The sequence below is a fragment of the Carcharhinus amblyrhynchos genome, chromosome 10 (assembly GCF_965287045.1).
Source record: "Carcharhinus amblyrhynchos chromosome 10, sCarAmb.v2.hapA, whole genome shotgun sequence".
In the NCBI taxonomy this organism is placed as follows: Eukaryota; Metazoa; Chordata; class Chondrichthyes; order Carcharhiniformes; family Carcharhinidae; genus Carcharhinus; species Carcharhinus amblyrhynchos.
In genome coordinates, this window is record NC_137333.1 from 49,095,537 (window position 1) to 49,114,308 (window position 18,772).

Sequence of the window (18,772 nt, forward strand, 5' to 3'; positions counted from 1 at the left end):
TCCACATTGGAAATGGGGAGAAGCACAAAATGAAGCATTTGCCAAAGTTAAACATGTCTTACTGTCGTTGGCACTGCTTGTACACTTTGATCCAACCAAACCATTGGTAGTTACCTGTGATTCGTTACCTTATGGAATGGGAGCAGTTTTGTCCCACAAGGTGGAGTGAAAAGATCAATTGCATTTATGTCAAGAACATTATCAGATGCAGAAAAAAGTATTCTCTGATAGACAATGAAAGTCTAATTTATGTGGTGCAAAAGTTTCATTTATTTAGATGGTAGACAATTTACCAGAGTCTCAGATCAAAAGCCATTATTGGGTTTATTCCGAGAGGATAACTCCATGCCACCAATAGGCTCTGTGAGTTTGTAGAGATCAGCTCTATTACTAGCCTTTTACAGCTAGTAGCTCTTTCTAGCATTAACTGCATTGCAAATATTGAATGCAGATGCAGTTAACTACTTTCCTCAGCGACAGACACTACCTTGATCAACAGTACCACAAAAAAAAATCACGTTGGCACTACACTTGATAGAGACTGCGTCCGTCCCGGCAAATTATGTAAAAACTTGGACCGAAAGAACCCAGCATTACCACAGGCTAAGAGGATGGCGTTACAAGGAATGCAATGTGAGAAGTCAGAGCAATTTAAGCTGGACAGCAGTATAGGATGAAGATAACATGCTATTGTGGAGGGCTCATGTTATAGTGTTACTATAACATACTGTTTATTGTGTTTTCGGGGTGATGGCATTTAATTACAAGAATTCAAGATGGTATTTAATCATAGAACCCTGGACAGAGAGACTGAAAGCACTTGCCCAAAGTTAAGTTTGATGGCTGGGCATCGATAAACAAATCTAAAACATGGTCAGCCAATGCCCAGGTTGTGAAGTCCAAGGCATTGATGCCACATGCATCAATGGAAATCGCCAGGTAAGCCACGATCAAAACTACATATAAGTTTTGCAAGCCCATTCATGGGACGTATGTTTCTTATCTTGGTTAATGCACGTTCCAAATGGTTGATCCCCAACTGATGAAGTCTACAATAGCCACAGCCACCAATGACAAGTTCACACAGAATTTTGCCATCCATGGCAGTCTGGAGATCTCAGTGTCAGTCAATGACACAGCATTTACAACTGAGGAATTTCAGAAATTTGTTAAGTCAAATAGTATTCACCATATTAGGCCAGCACCTCATCCCCCAGCTCCTGATGGGTTAGGAGAATGAGCTGCATAAATGTTCAAATCATCGATGAAAAAACAAACTAACCTTTGCATTTATCAAGTTTTTTGTTGTCATGCAAGACCATGCCAAATGCAACAACAGGGGTCACATCTACAGAATTACCAATAGGATACCTTGTATGTACCCATTTAGGTGTAGTATTTCCAGATTTGTCAAGGAGGGTGCAAGCTAAGTAAGCCTCCCAGAAAGAAACTTGACTTGAGGAAAAAGGATTTGACCAAGTGGGGCATCGAGCAAAACTGAAATCAATGGGAATCATGGGAAAACACTCCATTGATTGAAGTCATACCCAGCACAAATGAATATGGTTACGGTTGTTGAAGGTCAATCAGCTTAGTCCCAGGACATCATTATAGGAGTTCTTTAGGGCAGTGTCTTAGACTCACAATCATCAGCTGCTTCATTGATCTTTCCTCTATCACAAGATTAGAGGTGGAGATGTTCACTGATGACTTTACAGTGTTGAACACTATTCATATCTCCTCAGATATAGTCTGATCAGGTGTAGCAAGGCCTGGACAATATTCAGACTTGGGATGATAAGTGGCAAGTCAGGTTCCCACCATACAAGTGTCAGGTGATGATCATATCACATGGGGTGGCACAGTGACACAGTGGTTAGCATTGCTGCCTCACAGCACCAGTGACTGGGTTTGATTCCTGGCTTGGGTCACTGTTTGTGCAGAGTCTGCATGTTCTCCCCATGTCTGCATAAGTTTCCTCCGAGTGCTCCAGTTTCCTCCCACAGTTCAAAAGACATACTGGTTTGGTGCATGAATCATGCTAAATTCTCCCTCAGTGTACTGAACAGGTGCTGGAATGTGGTGACTAGGGGATTTTTACAGTAACTTCATTACAGTGTTAATGTAAGCCTACTTGTGACACCAATAAATCAATAAATAAATTGCCAAACTTTAAACTTACATCCAACCAGTCAGAATCCAACCATTTCTCCTTGATAGCCAATTGCATTACTACCTCTGAATCCCTCACTAAAATCTTAGGGATTATCATTGCCCAGAAACTGAATTGGATCAACCAAACAGACTGTGGCTACAAAGCAAGTCAGATGTTTCTCATTCTGTGATGAACAACTCATCTCCTGACCTGTCCACTATCCACAAGGCACAGGTTAGGAGTATGATGGAATTCTCCACACTTGCCTGGATGAGGGCAGTTCCAACAACAGTTTTGAAACTTAATCAACCAGCCCATCTGATTGGCATCCCATGCACCACCTTAAAAATTAATTCTCTCCACCATCGATGCACAATAGTTGCACTGTGTAACATATAAAAGATGCATTATAGCAATTCATCACAGCTTCTTCAACGGGACTTTCAAACACCCGACCTCTACCACCTTGAAGGACAAGGGCAGCAGATGCATAGAAACACCACTACCTGCAAGTTTTCTTCCAAGTTACACACCAACCCGAGTTGGAACTCTGTTGCCATTCCTTCACTATAGCTGGATCAAAATCTGAGGCTCCTGGTGTGTACTTCACCACATGGTTCAAGAAAGCAGCTTACCGTTCCATCTCAAGGACAATGCGGAATAGTAACAAATGTTGGCCTCGCCAATTACACCCACTTCCCATAATAGGATACATTTGTAAAGATTAACTGTTTCCATCCAAGTAAAAGAGCTGAACAATTTCTGCAGGTTTCTAATTTTCAAATTGAATATTCATAGAAATGGAGCTAGTTTGTTTCCTACTTCGTAATTAATTCTCATTACTTGTAATCAGGACCATGCAAAAAGGACACCAGTTTGCTAGAACAAGAGCCATTCATTGTTGCTCAAATTCCGTGTCTGTTCAGCTTCACTTGACAGATTATTTACAACTGAAAAGACAAAGTTTAACAACGTAAGAATTAGTTGAAGCTGTTCTTCTCTTGCACAAACAACCTGCATCTCCATTTAACATTTATTTTCATTTCCACACTCCCCTAAACAGGGCTGCTGTACCAGCCTGACTTGGGATTTATAGTGTGCCAGAAGCTTTATTGGTTGAATGCTGGGGGGTTCAATTATTTTCAAACTGCACTCTTAAATCAAGAAGATTGCACGTATTTAGTAAAATTGTTTGCATTACTTTCCTTGGTACAAGATGGAGCAGCATGAAAGAGGATTCCTCTAACCCACATCCGGGAATCCCTAAGTTAATTTCTAAATAAATCAGTACAACTTCTTAACATAGAAAGCAATCAGGTTATCTCAGGATAGTTGGATTTGTGAAGAACTCCCACCATTTTAAGAGGGACTTCAGTGGGAATTTCAAACAAACTTGTCAAAACCCAATGAGTGATTGAATGCTTCATTGATTCTGAGCTACCCAGCAATCTTCTGCAACGGTGTAAGCAGCTGTGGCAATTCCAGTGGCATTAATTCAGCAAACTCTATCTCACTGTTAACTTTAGTGGAAGTCAGAGCTATAATGGCTAGCAGTTCAACTTTTTCAGCAAATGTTTCGATGCAACAATATGAAAGCCCAGAGGATCTGAGGTGACATAAATAATGACAAAACTCATTTTGAAAATGAGTCATTATGATGGCACAAGTTTCAAAAGACTTTAAAATTCTCTCGATATTTTTAATTTTAGCTAAGTCCCAAAACATTTTGTCAGCAAGCCTAAAGTTTCATGTGTAATTTGTACTGGCTGTAGAGAACTGAAGCGCTAGCACATTCCATTAAGAGACTGGAGAAATGTGTTTAGGTTTGTTTTCTGCCCAAAACGGTCACATTAATTTGAGAACTCGTGCATTATCAGACACTTGCAGTATCATGCTATCAAGTCAAGAGGTGCAAGTTAAATCTTACCTTTATGTTGGCGGTCTTCAGGAGTCACAGCCTAGCTGCTGGTTATACCTTAGAAGAAATCAAAAACTGAGTCTGAGGACAGAAACTCAGATTAGGTATTAGGTCCATTGTTAGCAATACACCACAAGCCTAACGTCTGGCAGCCACCAGATGCGCCTAAACATCATCTGAGGCAACATGCTATTGGACAGATTTCAGATGCCTTTGGGCGCCACACAATGAACCCAAAATTATTTTCTCCTCATGCCAGGCCTGATAAAAAGGCAAAATGAAGTCCAAATTCTTCCCACATTTGTTAAATCTGAGAATTACTAATGTCATCTAAATAAATAGTGAAGAGGAAAAACTGAAATTTAGAGTGTCCCTAAAAACTAAACACGGCAGCTACATGTGTCCATAATTCAACTTCCTATGAAGTGATCACAGTCATCATTCCAGATTCTATGTTAATATTGCTCTGCTTAATTGACATAGATGGCGTAAAGCATTGGCACATAAGGTCTCCAATTTACTAATTACAATCACTGAGGCATATTGAAATTACTCTTTTAAAAAGCTTAGGTGCAGTAAGACTGGGACAAGATGACATAAATCAAAAAGCCTGCAGTTCAGGAAATACTGTGCCTACATGTTTTTCCACCTCCCATCCTCTTTCAGCACTCTGTACTTGTTGCAGTCTCCTAGTTCTTAAATACCCATAATTTGGCATTGAATGGTAGAATGTAGATGAACCTGTGGAAAGGAGAAACATCGTAGAATCTCTACAGTGCAGAAGAGACCATTCGGCCATCAAATCTGCACAGAATCTTGGACCCAGTATCTCACCCAGTTCCTCTTCCCTACCTTATCCCTGTAACCTCACAGATTTCCCACAGCTAATCTATCTAACCTACACATCTTGAGCCACTAAGGGGCAATTTAGCATGGCTAATCCACCTAACCTGCATATTTGAAGTTTTGGGTTCCTCCCTTGGCCCAGTGGTACAAATCAGTGAACCGGTAAATCACAAACCTGAAGCAATGCTCTGGAGTTCCAGGTTCAAATCTCAACATCATCCATGGTTAAATTTGAATCTGAATTCTAACACAAACTTCCTGAGGCAGGCTATATTGGGCGGGCACTGTGGGAACTTAACCTTTATCGCATTTGGCAGCATGGTGGCACAGCGCCAGGGACCTTGGTTCAATTCTGGCCTCAGGTGCTGTATGGAGTTTGCACGTCCTCCTTGTGACTGCATAGGTTTCCTCTAGATATTCTGGTTTCTTCCTATAGTCCAAAAGCATGGGGGTTAGGCTGATTGGCCTTTTTGCATGGTCCTGATTACAAGTAATAAGCATTAATTACAAAGCAGGAAATAAACTAGCTCCATTTCTATGAATATTCAATTTGAAATGTTAAATTGCCTTTTGGTGTCAGGACGTAGAGTAAAAGAGTGGGGTTACACGGATAGGGCCTGGGTGAGATTCTCGTCAGTGCAGGCACTTGTTCTGTGCTATAGGGATTCTATGATCTTTGGGCTGTGGGAAGAAACCAGAGCACTTGGGGGAAATCCATGCAGACACGCAGAGAATGTGCAAACTCCGAACAGACGTTTACTCAAACTGCACATGGTTACCCAAGTGGGATTGTAGGCATCAATATGCAGGGGCAGAAAGATAAATCATTTTTGGAAAAGACAAATGGAAATTGGCAAGGGGCATCTGATTGAGCTGGGCAAATAGAAGAAATAATAGAAGGGTGGCATGGTAGCATAGTGGTTCACAGCTCCATAGACCTGGGTTTGATTCCCGGCTTAGGTCACTATCTATGTGGAGTTTGCACATTCTCCTTGTGTCTGCGTGGGTTTCCTCCAGGTGCTCCGGTTTCCTCCCACAGTCCAAAGATGTGTGGGTTAGGTTGATTGGTCATGCCAAAATTGTCCTTAGTGTCCTGAGATGCATAGGTTAGAAGGATTAGTGGGTAAATATGTAGGGATATGGGGGTAGGGCCTGGGTGGGATTGTCGTTGGTGCAGACTCGATGGGCCAGATGGCCTCTTTCTGGATTGTAGGGATTCTAAGAAGTGCAGGATGTAGTCAACTGCAGCTATTGACAAGTTATAAATGGACAGGGACGTTATGAGCATTTGTTTAATGATTGACTCCCTTTAGAGGTAGGGAGAAAGCAAGTGATGCATGAGTTATGTTGTATTGATTAGAATGAAAGTCAGAAAGCTGAATCCTCATGTTATGAGCTGAGAGGATTACAATTATCGTACAAGTTGACACATTTACAATCAGACAATGCCAATTCAAGAAGGAGTGCGAGAAGAATGAATATTAAGAGAAATACTTGAAATTGCTTCAGAGCATGAAAAAAATGAATAACACAAGAGGCCAAAGGATTACATATTTTCTATTATGTTATCACTAAGAATATCTATCAAAGAGAAAGTTTTCACTTTAGGCTTGAACAAATGTTTTGTTGAGTTGCTTTGTATGTACATGGGGTACTGATTTCCAACCATCTAACCAGTGTGTCTTATGAAGCTCTGATGAAGGGTCATTCCGACTTGAAACATTAGCTCTACTCTCTCTCCACAGATGCTATCAGACCTGTAGAGATTTTCCAGCATTTTAAGTTTTTGTTTCCGATTCCAGCATCTGCAATAATTTGCTTTGGCTTTATGAAGACATTAAAGACAAGGAGGAAAAACACATAATAGTAACAATCTGAAAGGATATCACTTGGTCACAAATGATCCTATATTAAACTGATCATTCTTCCTATCTGTAACTGCAACATTATATTCTACACCCTATCCCTTCATTCTCCCCACTGCACTCTATGAATGGTATGTTTCATCTGTACAGCACATCAACAAACAATACTTTTCACTGTATCCCAATACATTCAACAATAATGAATCAAATCACTTCTGATTTGCTCATGACAAACCTGGTGCTGAGTCCATTAGAAACTGGACTGAAGGAATGAGGAGAGGGCAGTGTCATAGCTCAGGTGGTAGAACACTTGCCTCTGATCAGTTGTAGGTGTTCAGTTTCCACTCTAGTGACTTAAGCACAAAAATCTAAAGTGAAATTCTAGTGCAATACTGATGAGCCGCTGCATAGTTGTAGGCCCCTTGGCCCTCTCAGGCAGAAAGTCCCCCCATGACACAACTCAAAGAAGAGCAACAGAATTATCCCTGGCCAATATTCATTCCTCAATCCACATCACAAAAATATATTGGGCGGGATTCTTGAATCTAATCCATGTCCATCCCACTGCAAGCGAGAACTGAGAATCTGCTGTTCAGTCGAAACTCCATTCACTTCAATGACACTGAAGAATCCCAGACATGAACGATGATTGTTGGGTCATTATCACGTTGCTCTTTGTGCGAACTTGCTGTGTGCAAATTAGCTGCATATTTCCCACATTACAAGAATGACTATACTTCACCAAAGTTATAGCTGCCAGGTTGTCCATCCCTCAGGAGGGGGAGGACAGCAGGGGACTCTTGCAACAGGACAGTCAGCTACCACAACTGTGGCCCTTTGACAATCACAGCTGCAGGTGAAGTGGGTATTTAAGTTAGAAGGTAGCATGCAGATCCCACAGTCTGCCAACAGGAGGCTGACTCTTCCATGTAACTGTGATGATATAAGCACCAATCATTCATGAAGGATTGGGTAAACATGTTATGAGCCCATATATGGAGACAAAGTACATATGGAAACATACATAGGTAGAAAGCTTGAAAACATAAGCAGCAGAGCTGTGTATGTGCTCTCCTCAAAAGCAAAAGTGAAATTAAGATCACATGAGAGATATCATCCCTCAAAAGAATTTTACATCAACGTCCAACCCTCATCAGGGTTTCAGTCTCAACTGGAAACCAGAATGCTGATTGAAAAATTTCAGTCAGTATTGGCAAGGTGGTCCTAATCGCCCATTCAGGATTTGTAATTCGTTACCTGCTGCTTGTGGGACATTGTAGGCTTGTTCTCCTCTGATCCTGACTCAATGGCCATTTGAAAATTTGGCACATTCACAGTTTCCTTCTCTATTGACGCTGCTTGACCTGCTAAGTATTTTTTAGTAAAATGTCTGACCACACCAGGTTTCAGTCCAACCGATTTATTTGATAGTAAACTCACTAGCTTTCGGGTTTGTCCCTTTGTCAGGTGAATGGCTTTCCATTCCCATTCCCATTCACCTGACGAAGGGACAAACCCAAAAGCTAGTGAGTTTATTATCAAATAAATCAGTTGGACTTAAACCTGGTGTTGTCAGACTTTTTACTGCGTTTACCCCAATCCAACGCCGGCATATCCACATCATGACAAGTATTTTTTAACGATGGCTACAGGGTATCTTTAAGATCTTGTTGAATATGGACTCCCCAATTATCCAAGTGGAGGCTTGCCCAGGAGGGAAGGAGCAGTGGAGAATTTAAACAATCTGGCTCCACTCAGGCCAGCAGTCAACAGGCTCGGGACCTATCTGCACTTTGTAGCCATTGAAAGGCATTCAGGTATCACTGCAAATAAAAAGGTGATTGGTGATGGAAGACTCAGTAAGATTACTACACATTTCTAGCATTTTCTGTTTCTTCACTTGGTAGGTGACACATTCAGGACCCTGAGAGACAAATCATGTAACAATTTGGTTTATAGCCCTGGAGGCAGCCAATTGGTCCATCATGTCTGTGCTTGCTCTCTGCAAGAGCAATGCAAAACTAATTGCGCTGCCTTGCTTTCTACTCTTGGGGTGAGGCAGGGCTGGGGACAGAGCCGGGGACAAAGCAATGTGGGTCAAGGCTGGGGATGGAACATGTGCATGGTGGGGCCTGAAGGCTGAAAAGAGACAGCATGAGGCTGGAGTGAGGAGTCAGTATTAGAGGGCAGGGAGAGTGTTTGGATAGAGGGGATGCAGAGTTTGGAAGGAGGGATGGTAGAGTGTATGGAGACTGGAGGGAAGGAAAGATAGGGTGGGGAATTTGGAAGGAAAGGAGGGCGAGTGTGGAGACTGAAGATAGTGAGGGCAGAGAGTTTGGAGGCAAGGGGGAGCAAGTTTTTGTTTTTTGTTTTTGTTTCTGTCTTCACGGAGGAGGACGTGAATAATTTGCCAGGTGTTAGAGATGGAAAGGTGGTAGGACTGGAGGGTCTTAATGACATTACTGTTACTAGAGAGGCAGTGCTCGACAGGCTGGAGGGGCTGATTGTGGACAAGTCGCCAGGACCGGATGGAATGCATCCGAGGGTTCTGAAAGAAATGGCGGAGGTGATAGTGGATGCCTTGGTGGTTATTTTCCAAACGTCGCTGGATTCCGGGGAAGTGCCGGAAGATTGGAAAACGGCTAATGTTACGCCGTTGTTTAAGAAGGGTGCCAGGCAAAAGGCAGGGAATTATAGGCCGGTTAGTTTAACGTCTGTGGTAGGTAAAATGTTAGAATCTGTCATCAAGGAGGAAATAGCGAGGCATCTTGAGGGGAATTGCTTGATAGAGCAGACGCAGCACGGTTTCGTTAAAGGGAAGTCGTGTCTGACAAATTTACTGGAGTTCTATGAGGATGTGTCTAGGGCGGTGGATAGAGGAGAGCCGGTGGATGTGGTCTTTCTGGATTTTCAGAAGGCGTTTGACAAGGTACCTCACAAGAGGTTATTGCAGAAGGTCAGGGGACATGGAGTTGGGGGTAGGGTGTTAACGTGGATAGAGGATTGGTTGTCAAATAGGAGGCAGAGGGTGGGGGTCAATGGGTGCTATTCGGATTGGCGGATGGTGACTAGTGGAGTGCCCCAGGGGTCGGTGCTGGGGCCTCAGCTATTTACCATTTATATAGATGATCTGGAGGAGGGAACTGAGTGTATGGTGTGGAAATTTGCTGATGACACCAAGATTGGTGGAACGGCAAATTGTGCGGAGGGTGTGGAGAGTCTACAGAAGGATCTAGATAGGCTGGGCGAATGGGCCAGGAACTGGCAAATGGAATTTAATGTTGGCAAGTGTGAAGTTGTCCACTTTGGTAGGAATAATGGTAGGAAGGATTATTACTTACGTGGAGAAAAACTGCAGCAGGCGACGGTGCAGAGGGACCTTGGGGTCCTTGTGCATGAGTCGCAAAAACCCAGCTTGCAGGTGCAGCAGGTGGTCAGGAAGGCGAATGGGATGCTGGCCTTCATAGCGAGGGGGATTGACTATAAAAGTAGGGAGGTCTTGCTGCAGCTGTATAGGGCATTGGTGAGGCCGCAGCTGGAGTACTGTGTGCAGTTTTGGGCGCCGTACTTACGCAAGGATATTTTGGCCTTGGAGGGAGTGCAGAGGAGGTTTACTAGGCTGATGCCGGAGTTGAGGGGGTTGAGCTATGAGGAGAGGCCGAATAAACTAGGCTTGTACTCGTTAGAGTTTAGAAGAATGAGGGGAGATCTCATTGAGACGTATAAGATGATGAATGGGATGGATAGGATAGAGGTGGAGAGACTCTTCCCGCTCAGAAAGGATAGTAGGACTAGGGGGCACAGCCTCAAGATAAAGGGGGGGCGGTTTAGAACGGAGTTGAGGAGGAACTTCTTCACTCAAAGGGTGGTGAATCCCTGGAATTCTCTGCCCGTTGAAGTGGTGGAGGCTACCTCGCTAAATATTTTTAAGACGCGGGTTGATGGGTTTTTGATAAGAGAGGGGATTAAGGGTTATGGGGAGAGGGCAGGAATGTGGAACTGAGCCACGACAGATCAGCCATGATCTTATTGAATGGCGGGGCAGGCTCAAGGGGCTAGATGGCCTACTCCTGCTCCTATTTCTTATGTTCTTATGTTCTTAAGTCAGGATAGGTAGAGGCAAGAGGGAGTGATGCACAATAGTGTGTTGGTTGGAAGAAGGAAATAAGAGAGCATGAGGCTGGAGGAAGTGAGTGGGAGAGCGTGGGGGCTGGAGAGAGCAAGGGGGAAAGTTTGAAGGCACTGCGAGTGAGAGAGTGTATGGGGAGGCTGAAGGGACTGGGCGGCGAAGAGTGTGGAGTTTAGAGGGAGATTGAGGGGGGTGTGGGGAGAAAGCGTGTGGAGGTTGGATGGAGCAAATGGCAGTGTGCGCAGTCTGGAGGGAGTAAGATGGAGAACCTGGAGGCTGGACAGAATGAGGAAGATAACATTGAGGCTAGAAGGAGAAACTGGGATGATGGTGGAGACTGGAGGTAGAAAGGGAACATGTGGAAGCTGGAGGGAGTGAGGAGAGTGGGTGGAGGGAATGATGGAACAGTGTGGAGATTGGAGGGAGTGGGGTGTGGGCGAGTGTGGAGATTGGAGGGAGAAGGGGCAAGCGTGTGGAGACTGCAGTGAGCAACATGGGACAGTGATGGGAAAGGTTAGACCCAGGGACTTGGAGTGGGTGGGTAGAATGCTTAGAGATGAAAATAAAGAGCTCATGGGATCAGGTGGTGCTGTCAAGCATGTCTTGTACAAAAGAACAATGTTTTGGATTAAATGAAAAACTGAATAACTCAGCTATTGGGCGTGATCTTTCCAGCTTGTTATGCCAATCAGTGCAGTGAGCCAGGAAGACAGCACGCGGGGCTTCTGCATCAGGGGTAAACCGATCTCGCACTCAATCTTCCTGGCTCTGTTAACCAGCACACTTGCCTGCATGCCCAAAAGGACGTGAAGCTGATTTAAATATTAATGACAGGTTTAGGTTCCCAGAAGTTTCCTCTGTCATCGAGAGGTCTCACTGAGAATCACTCATGGTGCCCATCAACAGGTGTGGCGGCCACACCAGAAGGGGAATCAGAAACCCCTGAGTGGCTGAGGACATTTCTGGGAAAAGCCCATGGAGCAGTGCCAGCCTGGCAACAGCCACTGGGCACTCTGGCACTGCCCACCAGGCACCATTACTGTGCTCGTGCGGCAATGACATGGCAAGCTCAATGGAGGGAAAAAGGTGCTGTCATTGAGGTTGGGGGGGGGGGGGGGGGTGGTGCTGCTGGCTGGCTGGCTGGCTACACTGCCACCGATTGGGGATTGGGGGAGTAGGGAGGAAATATCTGTGGGATGGTGGCAGGAGTTCTCCCAGTTTGCTGGGAGATCAGGGTACCCATGCAATGTCATCCCAAGCAGTCTGCAGCCTGCTTCATGGTATGCCTATGCTCTGCACCCCTATCCCCTGCCTGCCCAACACTGATGAGAATCACAGTTCTGTCCAAAGTGACCTAGTGTCATAAAATTGCATTTTCTAACTCGCCCAAAAAAAACACATTTGAAACACTCCCATTTTCTTGTTCATCCAGTAAAATCGGACGAAGCACAAAAAAAAAATCAGGATTGTGCCTGGTTTTTTTGCCTCTCAGGATCTTACCTGCACTGTTTTGCCAGCTAAATCAGCTTCAGCCGATTTCAATAATCATGACCTCATTAGCGAGACCTGAGTGCTATTGTCTGGGCTCATTTGCCCCTAGCTGCTCACCTGTCAAAGTCCTCACTGGCGAGGATCACATATGGCCCCCACCAATGAGAATCAGACGTGATGATCTCAGCAGGCCCCCCCGGGTGGTCAGCTGCAAGGCTGGACAATGCCCCTTGGACTGTGTCAATGATCAGGTCGGGGGATGGAGGGTAATGTTGGGTCAGCAATCAGGATGCAGGGGTGATATCCAGGGCAGTGATCAGAGGGTGGAGTGGCAGGTGACGTCCAGCCAGTGGTCAAGATGTGGGGGCATGATGTCTGGGGCTGGCGATCAATCAGATGGGTGAAATGAGCCAGCAATCTGAGAGATTGGCACAGGGAGCGAACTGCGACAGGTCCCAATATCTGTTGGTGGTGGTGGTTGGGAGGCGGGGGAAGGTTACTGGAAATCTCCCAGCGCACTGTGAGAATGGGGCATCTGTGCAATGGCACCCCTAGGGCTCAGCACTCAGCTTCACTAGCGAGATTAGCTCTGCTCTGCCCCCTACTGGCAAGAATCGAATACTGACGCTTTTTCAAGTCAAGTGCCATAGGAGTTTCTTTAAACTCGCCTTAAAAACGAGTCTGAAACTCTCCTGTTTTTGTGCTTGTTGAGCACTTTAAGGGGGCGATCTTACCAAAAAAATTTTAAGTGCTGAACTCGCATGAAAAGAGAGAATCGTGCCAACTTTTTGGTTGGGCTCCCAGACACAATCGTACAGCAACTGGGGGGAAAAACAGCCCAGATGTGTTTCTCACCAGTGGGGGAGGGGGCAGAGCCTATTCTAGCTGAGAAGCTGACTACTGAGCTCTAAGAGCACCATTGCAAAGGTGCACTGGCAGATGTCATCCTGCCCCTCCTCGTTCATCTCCCCCGGCTGAGCCCCCCAGACCTCCCTCCCAATCGCCAGCCCCACCAATCCCGATACCCATTCTGCCTGATCCCAATCTCCACAACCCCCGATGCCCTTCTTTTTCTGCAGAAAGCAATGGAGGCATGATCAATGACTATTTTTAAAGCAGCGGTAGATAGATTCTTAACTAACAAGGGAGTCAAAGAGTATTGAGGGTAGGCAGGAAAGTAAAATTGAAGGCATAATCAGGTCAGCACATCAAAAGATATAGCATGCCTGATGGGCTGGATTTATTTGTTCACAGGATGTGGGTGTCACTGACTTTCTTATTGTTGATCTCAGGGTCAACACATACCGTGGATCTGGGGCCAGAACAGATAAGGATGGCAGATTTCCTTCCTCAACGAGTAGTGAACCGGATGGATTTTTATAACAATGGTCATCATTCGACTTTTAATTTAAATTTTACCATCTGCCATGGTGGAATTTGAATCCATGTCCCCAGAGCATTATCCTGAGTCTTTGAAATCCTAATCCTGTGACAATGCCACTGTGCTACTGCCTCCCCTAAAAATGATCTATTTCTGCTCTTACTTCATATGTTCACATCATCCTTCAGATTCTTTCCATCATGCATCTGTTCCCATTCATCCTAAAATATGCTCTCAGATTTTGTCAAGTTAAATTGCATCTTAACGTACATCATTATTTCAAAAGGAGCTGCCTTTTTAAACAACAGAGCATGGAGATTTTAATTTATGTTCATTGTTTGATAATTTGGAAGAAAAATGAACAGAGTACGCAGTAGGTTCCTAGTGAATGCATGTCATGCCATGATATTGAAATCTCTCTTCACTATTTTAATTGAGTTAACGCTCCTAAAATAGTAACAAAAGGAATTTTGAGCAAATATGCTATCCCATCATGCATTAGCATCCTCAGGTTTCATTTTAAGCTCCTGCTTTCACCCTCAAATAGCCACTGATCTTGGAGATCACACTGGATCAAATGGAAACAAAGTTTACCACATCTGGTTTTGCACACAAAGCGCCAGGAAATTAGTTAGGCTCCAGGTAGATCGGACATATAGTTACTAAACTCCCAAGATGACTCAACTGTAATGTACCAAGTCTTGGAAAAAAGGTTTGTGTTTTACTTTGCAATTGTGCTTTTGACAGAGGGGAACCAATGTATCGATTATTTAAGCATTGAATGTGATGAAATCAACATATCAGTGATTTCTAACACTTACTATTGATTCTGGACAGAATAATTTCATTGGCAATTTTAAACAGAACATAATAATTTACAGTGGCATATGCAACCCTCTTAAATCCAGCAAACTGCAGAAGATATTTGTTATGGGAAAACAACTACATGACATTGTTCAACAATACACACCTGCCTGTTCCCAAGGATCATCTGCCAACATTAGGCAAGGGTTCAAGCAATGTAGAATTTCTTGTTCTCCTGGCCTCCTGAGCCACCACACCATTGTTATGGCGTTAATTCCAATTTAAACAGCAGTCTATAGATTTAGTTAATTGTTAGTTTTAAAATGATCCCTTGAAAGACAAGTTTTATTATTTAACTAATATGGCAAGTCACCTAAATGCTCAAAATGCTTGTGCATTCAATCTTCAAAATCTATAAGAAGCGATGATATCACAAGCAATTGTAATATTTGGGGACAATTAAGTCAGATGTATAGCCAAGATAGAGCAGAAACAAGAGGACAACAATTCTGACCTTGGGTGACTGTGTAGAGTTTGCACATTCTCCCCATGTCTGCTTGGGTTTCCTCCAGGTGTTCTGTTTCCTCCCACAGTCTAAAGATGCGCAGAATGGGTTGAGTGGCCATGATAAATTGCCACTTAAGATAAGGGGGATTAGGAAGATAAATACGTGAGGTTACAGAAATGGGATCTGGGTGGGATTGTTGTCAGTGCAGGCTTGATGGGCCAAACGGCCTCCTTCAGAATGTAGATCCTATGATTTCGAAAGAGGTGCACAAGAAATGTTGCCCATACATTGCCACCGTGGGCAGCACGGTGGCACAGTGGTTAGCAATGCTCCCTCACAGTGCCAGGGATCTGGGTTCAATTCTGGCCTCAGGTCTCTGTCTGTGTGCAGTTTGCACTTTCTACCCATACCTGTGTGGGTTTCCTCCAGGTGTTCCAGTTTCCTCCCACAATCCAAAGATGTGCGGGTAGGTTGATTGGCTATGCTAAACTGACTCCAGTGAAAGGGGGGTTAGCGGCTTAAATGAGGGTTGCAGGAAAAGAGCCTGGGTGGGATTATGGTCGGTACAGACTTGATGGGCCAAATGGCCTCATCCTGTGGGATTCTATGAATGGGGTCATCTGCTGGCATTGCAAAGTGTTACATTTTTTCAAAACAAGTGTATTAATTATTTAAAATTTGAAAAGTTACATAATTTTATTGTTGATGCATGCTTGCATTGAAATGAAACTATTACTATTGATAAGGAACTGCCAAGTTCCTCTACCTTTTGGTTTTAACTATTACAACACAAGGCTGATTTTTTTTGCTACCAACAAATGATTAACCACCATTACCGGATCCCCAATCCTGACTTTATGTTCCACTTGAAAAATTATGTAATCACAGTAAATTGATATGTTAAACTGCATCATAACAGAGGCAAAAATAAAAATAATTTATTTCCTATATGCTGTAGAATTGTTCACTGTCTCAAATGTTGAAACGTTTAAGTTTTAACATAAATTGTTTTACTTGGTACAGCTGTGTCATTAATTCCAGCCGACATGTACGTACGTGTAATGATCTAATGAAAACTAGCATTTTTTAAATAGAAGAAATGCACTTGATTATTGCAGTATATGAATTAAATCTGCAGCCATCTCCCCATTATCCTTGCTTTACTGAAACACACGGTATAAAACTGGAATTAAATAAATTACCATTTAAGACAATCCCTTATTTGGCACTTTCTCCCACACTGGCGACCAATTTTAAAAATTACTCGAAAGAGCAATAAAATGGCCCTTAAATTGTATGAATAAATCCTACCTTTAAAAAGGACTGGAAGAGGGAAGCGCAAAAATAGTTGTTCGTATCTGTTGTAAGCTTTCTCTAAAGTCTCCACTGACAATCCGAAAACATAAGGCACAAGAACTCCAACCTGCCTGCTCCATTATATTGCATTGCAGCCGCTACCACGGTAACAGTAAAAAGCCAGGCAGCTGCCAAGATTAGTTCTTTAGACTTCAAGGAGTCCAAAATCAGGAGCGAGAAAAAAAAGAGACATGTAGATATTCCGTGCAAGCTCTTGGTGCTGTCCGTTCGCCTGAGGCTACACAAGTCACAGTTCTTCAACTTTAAAATGTGCAGTTTACAACAGAAAAAGAATTCAATCTTCCCAGATAAGAAACCAAACGGATGTGCTTGAAAAAAGGGTGTGTATGGGGAGGGGGAGGGAGGTAAGGGGAGCAGTGTGATGTGACATACATATGGAATGAGCGTTAGAACAATACTGGCAGACCAGCCAGCCAACAGCACGCCGGGCAACTGCATTCATAAACTGAGCCTCACAGCGCTGGTAGCGAGAGAAAAAAAAAGTTACCAAGGTCAAATAACCGAAAAGACAAAAGGATTCTGTCCCACATTCTAAATAAAAACTCACCAGAGCTTTGCTACATGGACAGAAGCTGCTCACATTCATAAAGATTAGCAGAGTTTGTCTACTGGACTGCGTTGCCTTACAGCTTTAATGTACTGAAGTCCCAGGAGTTTTCAATTCCAGTTGGGCCCAATTAACACCATGCCTAGCCACCCCCTCCTGGCTATCTCCTTTTCATGAACAATATATTTCATCTCCCTGCGCTGACAAAGACAGAGCTTTCTTAAGCTTATTATATTGCCAACCAATTTTAATTAGGAAGCCACTAATTTCACTGCTCTAACACTTCTGAAACATTGAAGAATTGTACGGCAAAAATTCAGGTGATTTATGAAACTAAACCTTCCAATGCACATATAAAGAACAGTAACATACCTTTAATCATTCTTAACCTGCAGGATAAACCACATTCACTTTCACTGTGAAGGAAAGCAACCAATAAGTGCAATAGAATCTTTGTCACGTAGGATCTATGTGCAAAATATAACCAGGGGACCACGAGGGTTAAATTAACAAGTCTTATTAGGCAACGCAGCCTAAAGGCATGTTCAAATAAATTCCCCTCCCCCTTTCCAATACAGTCAGTGCTCTTGCTAGCAGCTTTAACATTCCCTGAAAACCTCTCATGAGCATCTACCACAGTCTGTTCAGCGGAGCTTGTTAAAGACAGTAAACTGGTAGCGAATGGCCAGCTACACATATTTGAATGCGACAGGATGGGAAGCTACATAGCTCCTCCCTCCAGCCACGCTTTGAGAAACACTGGAATATCGGATGTTCTCAGTCAATTTATCAAATGCAAGTGTACTGTTGTTTTATACTAACTTGTATCCAGATCATTATGAAGTGAAAGAGTAGAAATAAATTAGATGTTTATCTACTGCGACAGATCTCCAGAAAGGAGAACATTAAAGAAACACTACATTGGAATTGACAATAAAGATGATTGCACATGCGTACCACACTAGGGAACTCAGTGTGAAAGCAAGGTTTATAATTAAAGTAAAGCCAATCTGGTATAAGCGCTCCATGACAGGTAATCCTTCTAGTGAGCAAGCCTTTCATAAATCATGAGTGCTTTAATGCACATGCTGTGTATGTGCGTATGTTTGTGTGTGTGTGCGCGCAGCCAGGGAGACTGAGGACATTAGGAAAACGCAAAAAAGAGAACTCTTGTTTGCGGGGGGGCGGGGGGGTGGCGAACAAGTCCCATTGGTATTCCATTGTTCATTCCCTATTGATTTGTTGCAAAATGCAAAGGAATCCCAGTCCTCACGTTTTGTTAGAATCTTAGCCAGTTTAGAAAATATAAAAAGGTAAAGATATAGGCAAAAAATTACATTTCATTACATTTTGGAAGACCTATTGCATTGACTTTGCAATTTTATAAAAGAAAATGCAGATGGACATTCCTGCAGCAATTATAGATAATATCTCAATCTCTACGGTAACATTTTAGGCAGTTCAAAATTGTTACCACAATCATTCAAACTCCCCATAGCTCAATATAAGCTTATAATTAGGGAGGCTCAAGGTGATTGCATGTACACTGAACTTGAATATTGAAAATGTTTTTCTGCTGCTTACGTTTCTCCAAGACTCAACGCGGAACACTTGCCTGAACGGGAGAGAATTTACATGTTCAAACTGCTAACGGAACAGAATGGTGAATCAGCATTTCATGCAGAAATTCAGTATGAGAAACTGAAGAGTCCTCAGGATACTTTAGGAACTGTGAAATTACCACCATCCTC

General features: G+C 43.3%; 1 protein-coding gene across 8 annotated transcripts in view; it reads right to left on the bottom strand.

Moving 5' to 3' along the window:
* Positions 1-18,772, bottom strand: part of LOC145348921 (protocadherin Fat 3-like) — a 567,559-nt gene that overhangs the window by 491,635 nt on the left and 57,152 nt on the right. For 5 of the 8 annotated variants that reach the window (XM_080197010.1, XM_080197006.1, XM_080197009.1 and 2 more), the window contains exon 1: positions 17,394-17,442. The exons of 1 other annotated variant lie outside the window; for it this stretch is intronic. In XM_080197010.1, the coding sequence (XP_080053136.1) occupies positions 17,394-17,403 (10 nt within the window). In that variant the 5' untranslated portion in view covers positions 17,404-17,442. Of the gene's footprint in view, positions 1-4,082; positions 4,131-16,408; positions 16,461-17,393; positions 17,443-18,772 lie in introns of those variants that run through there. 2 more of the 8 variants (XM_080197002.1, XM_080197004.1) reach the window with 2 other exon arrangements.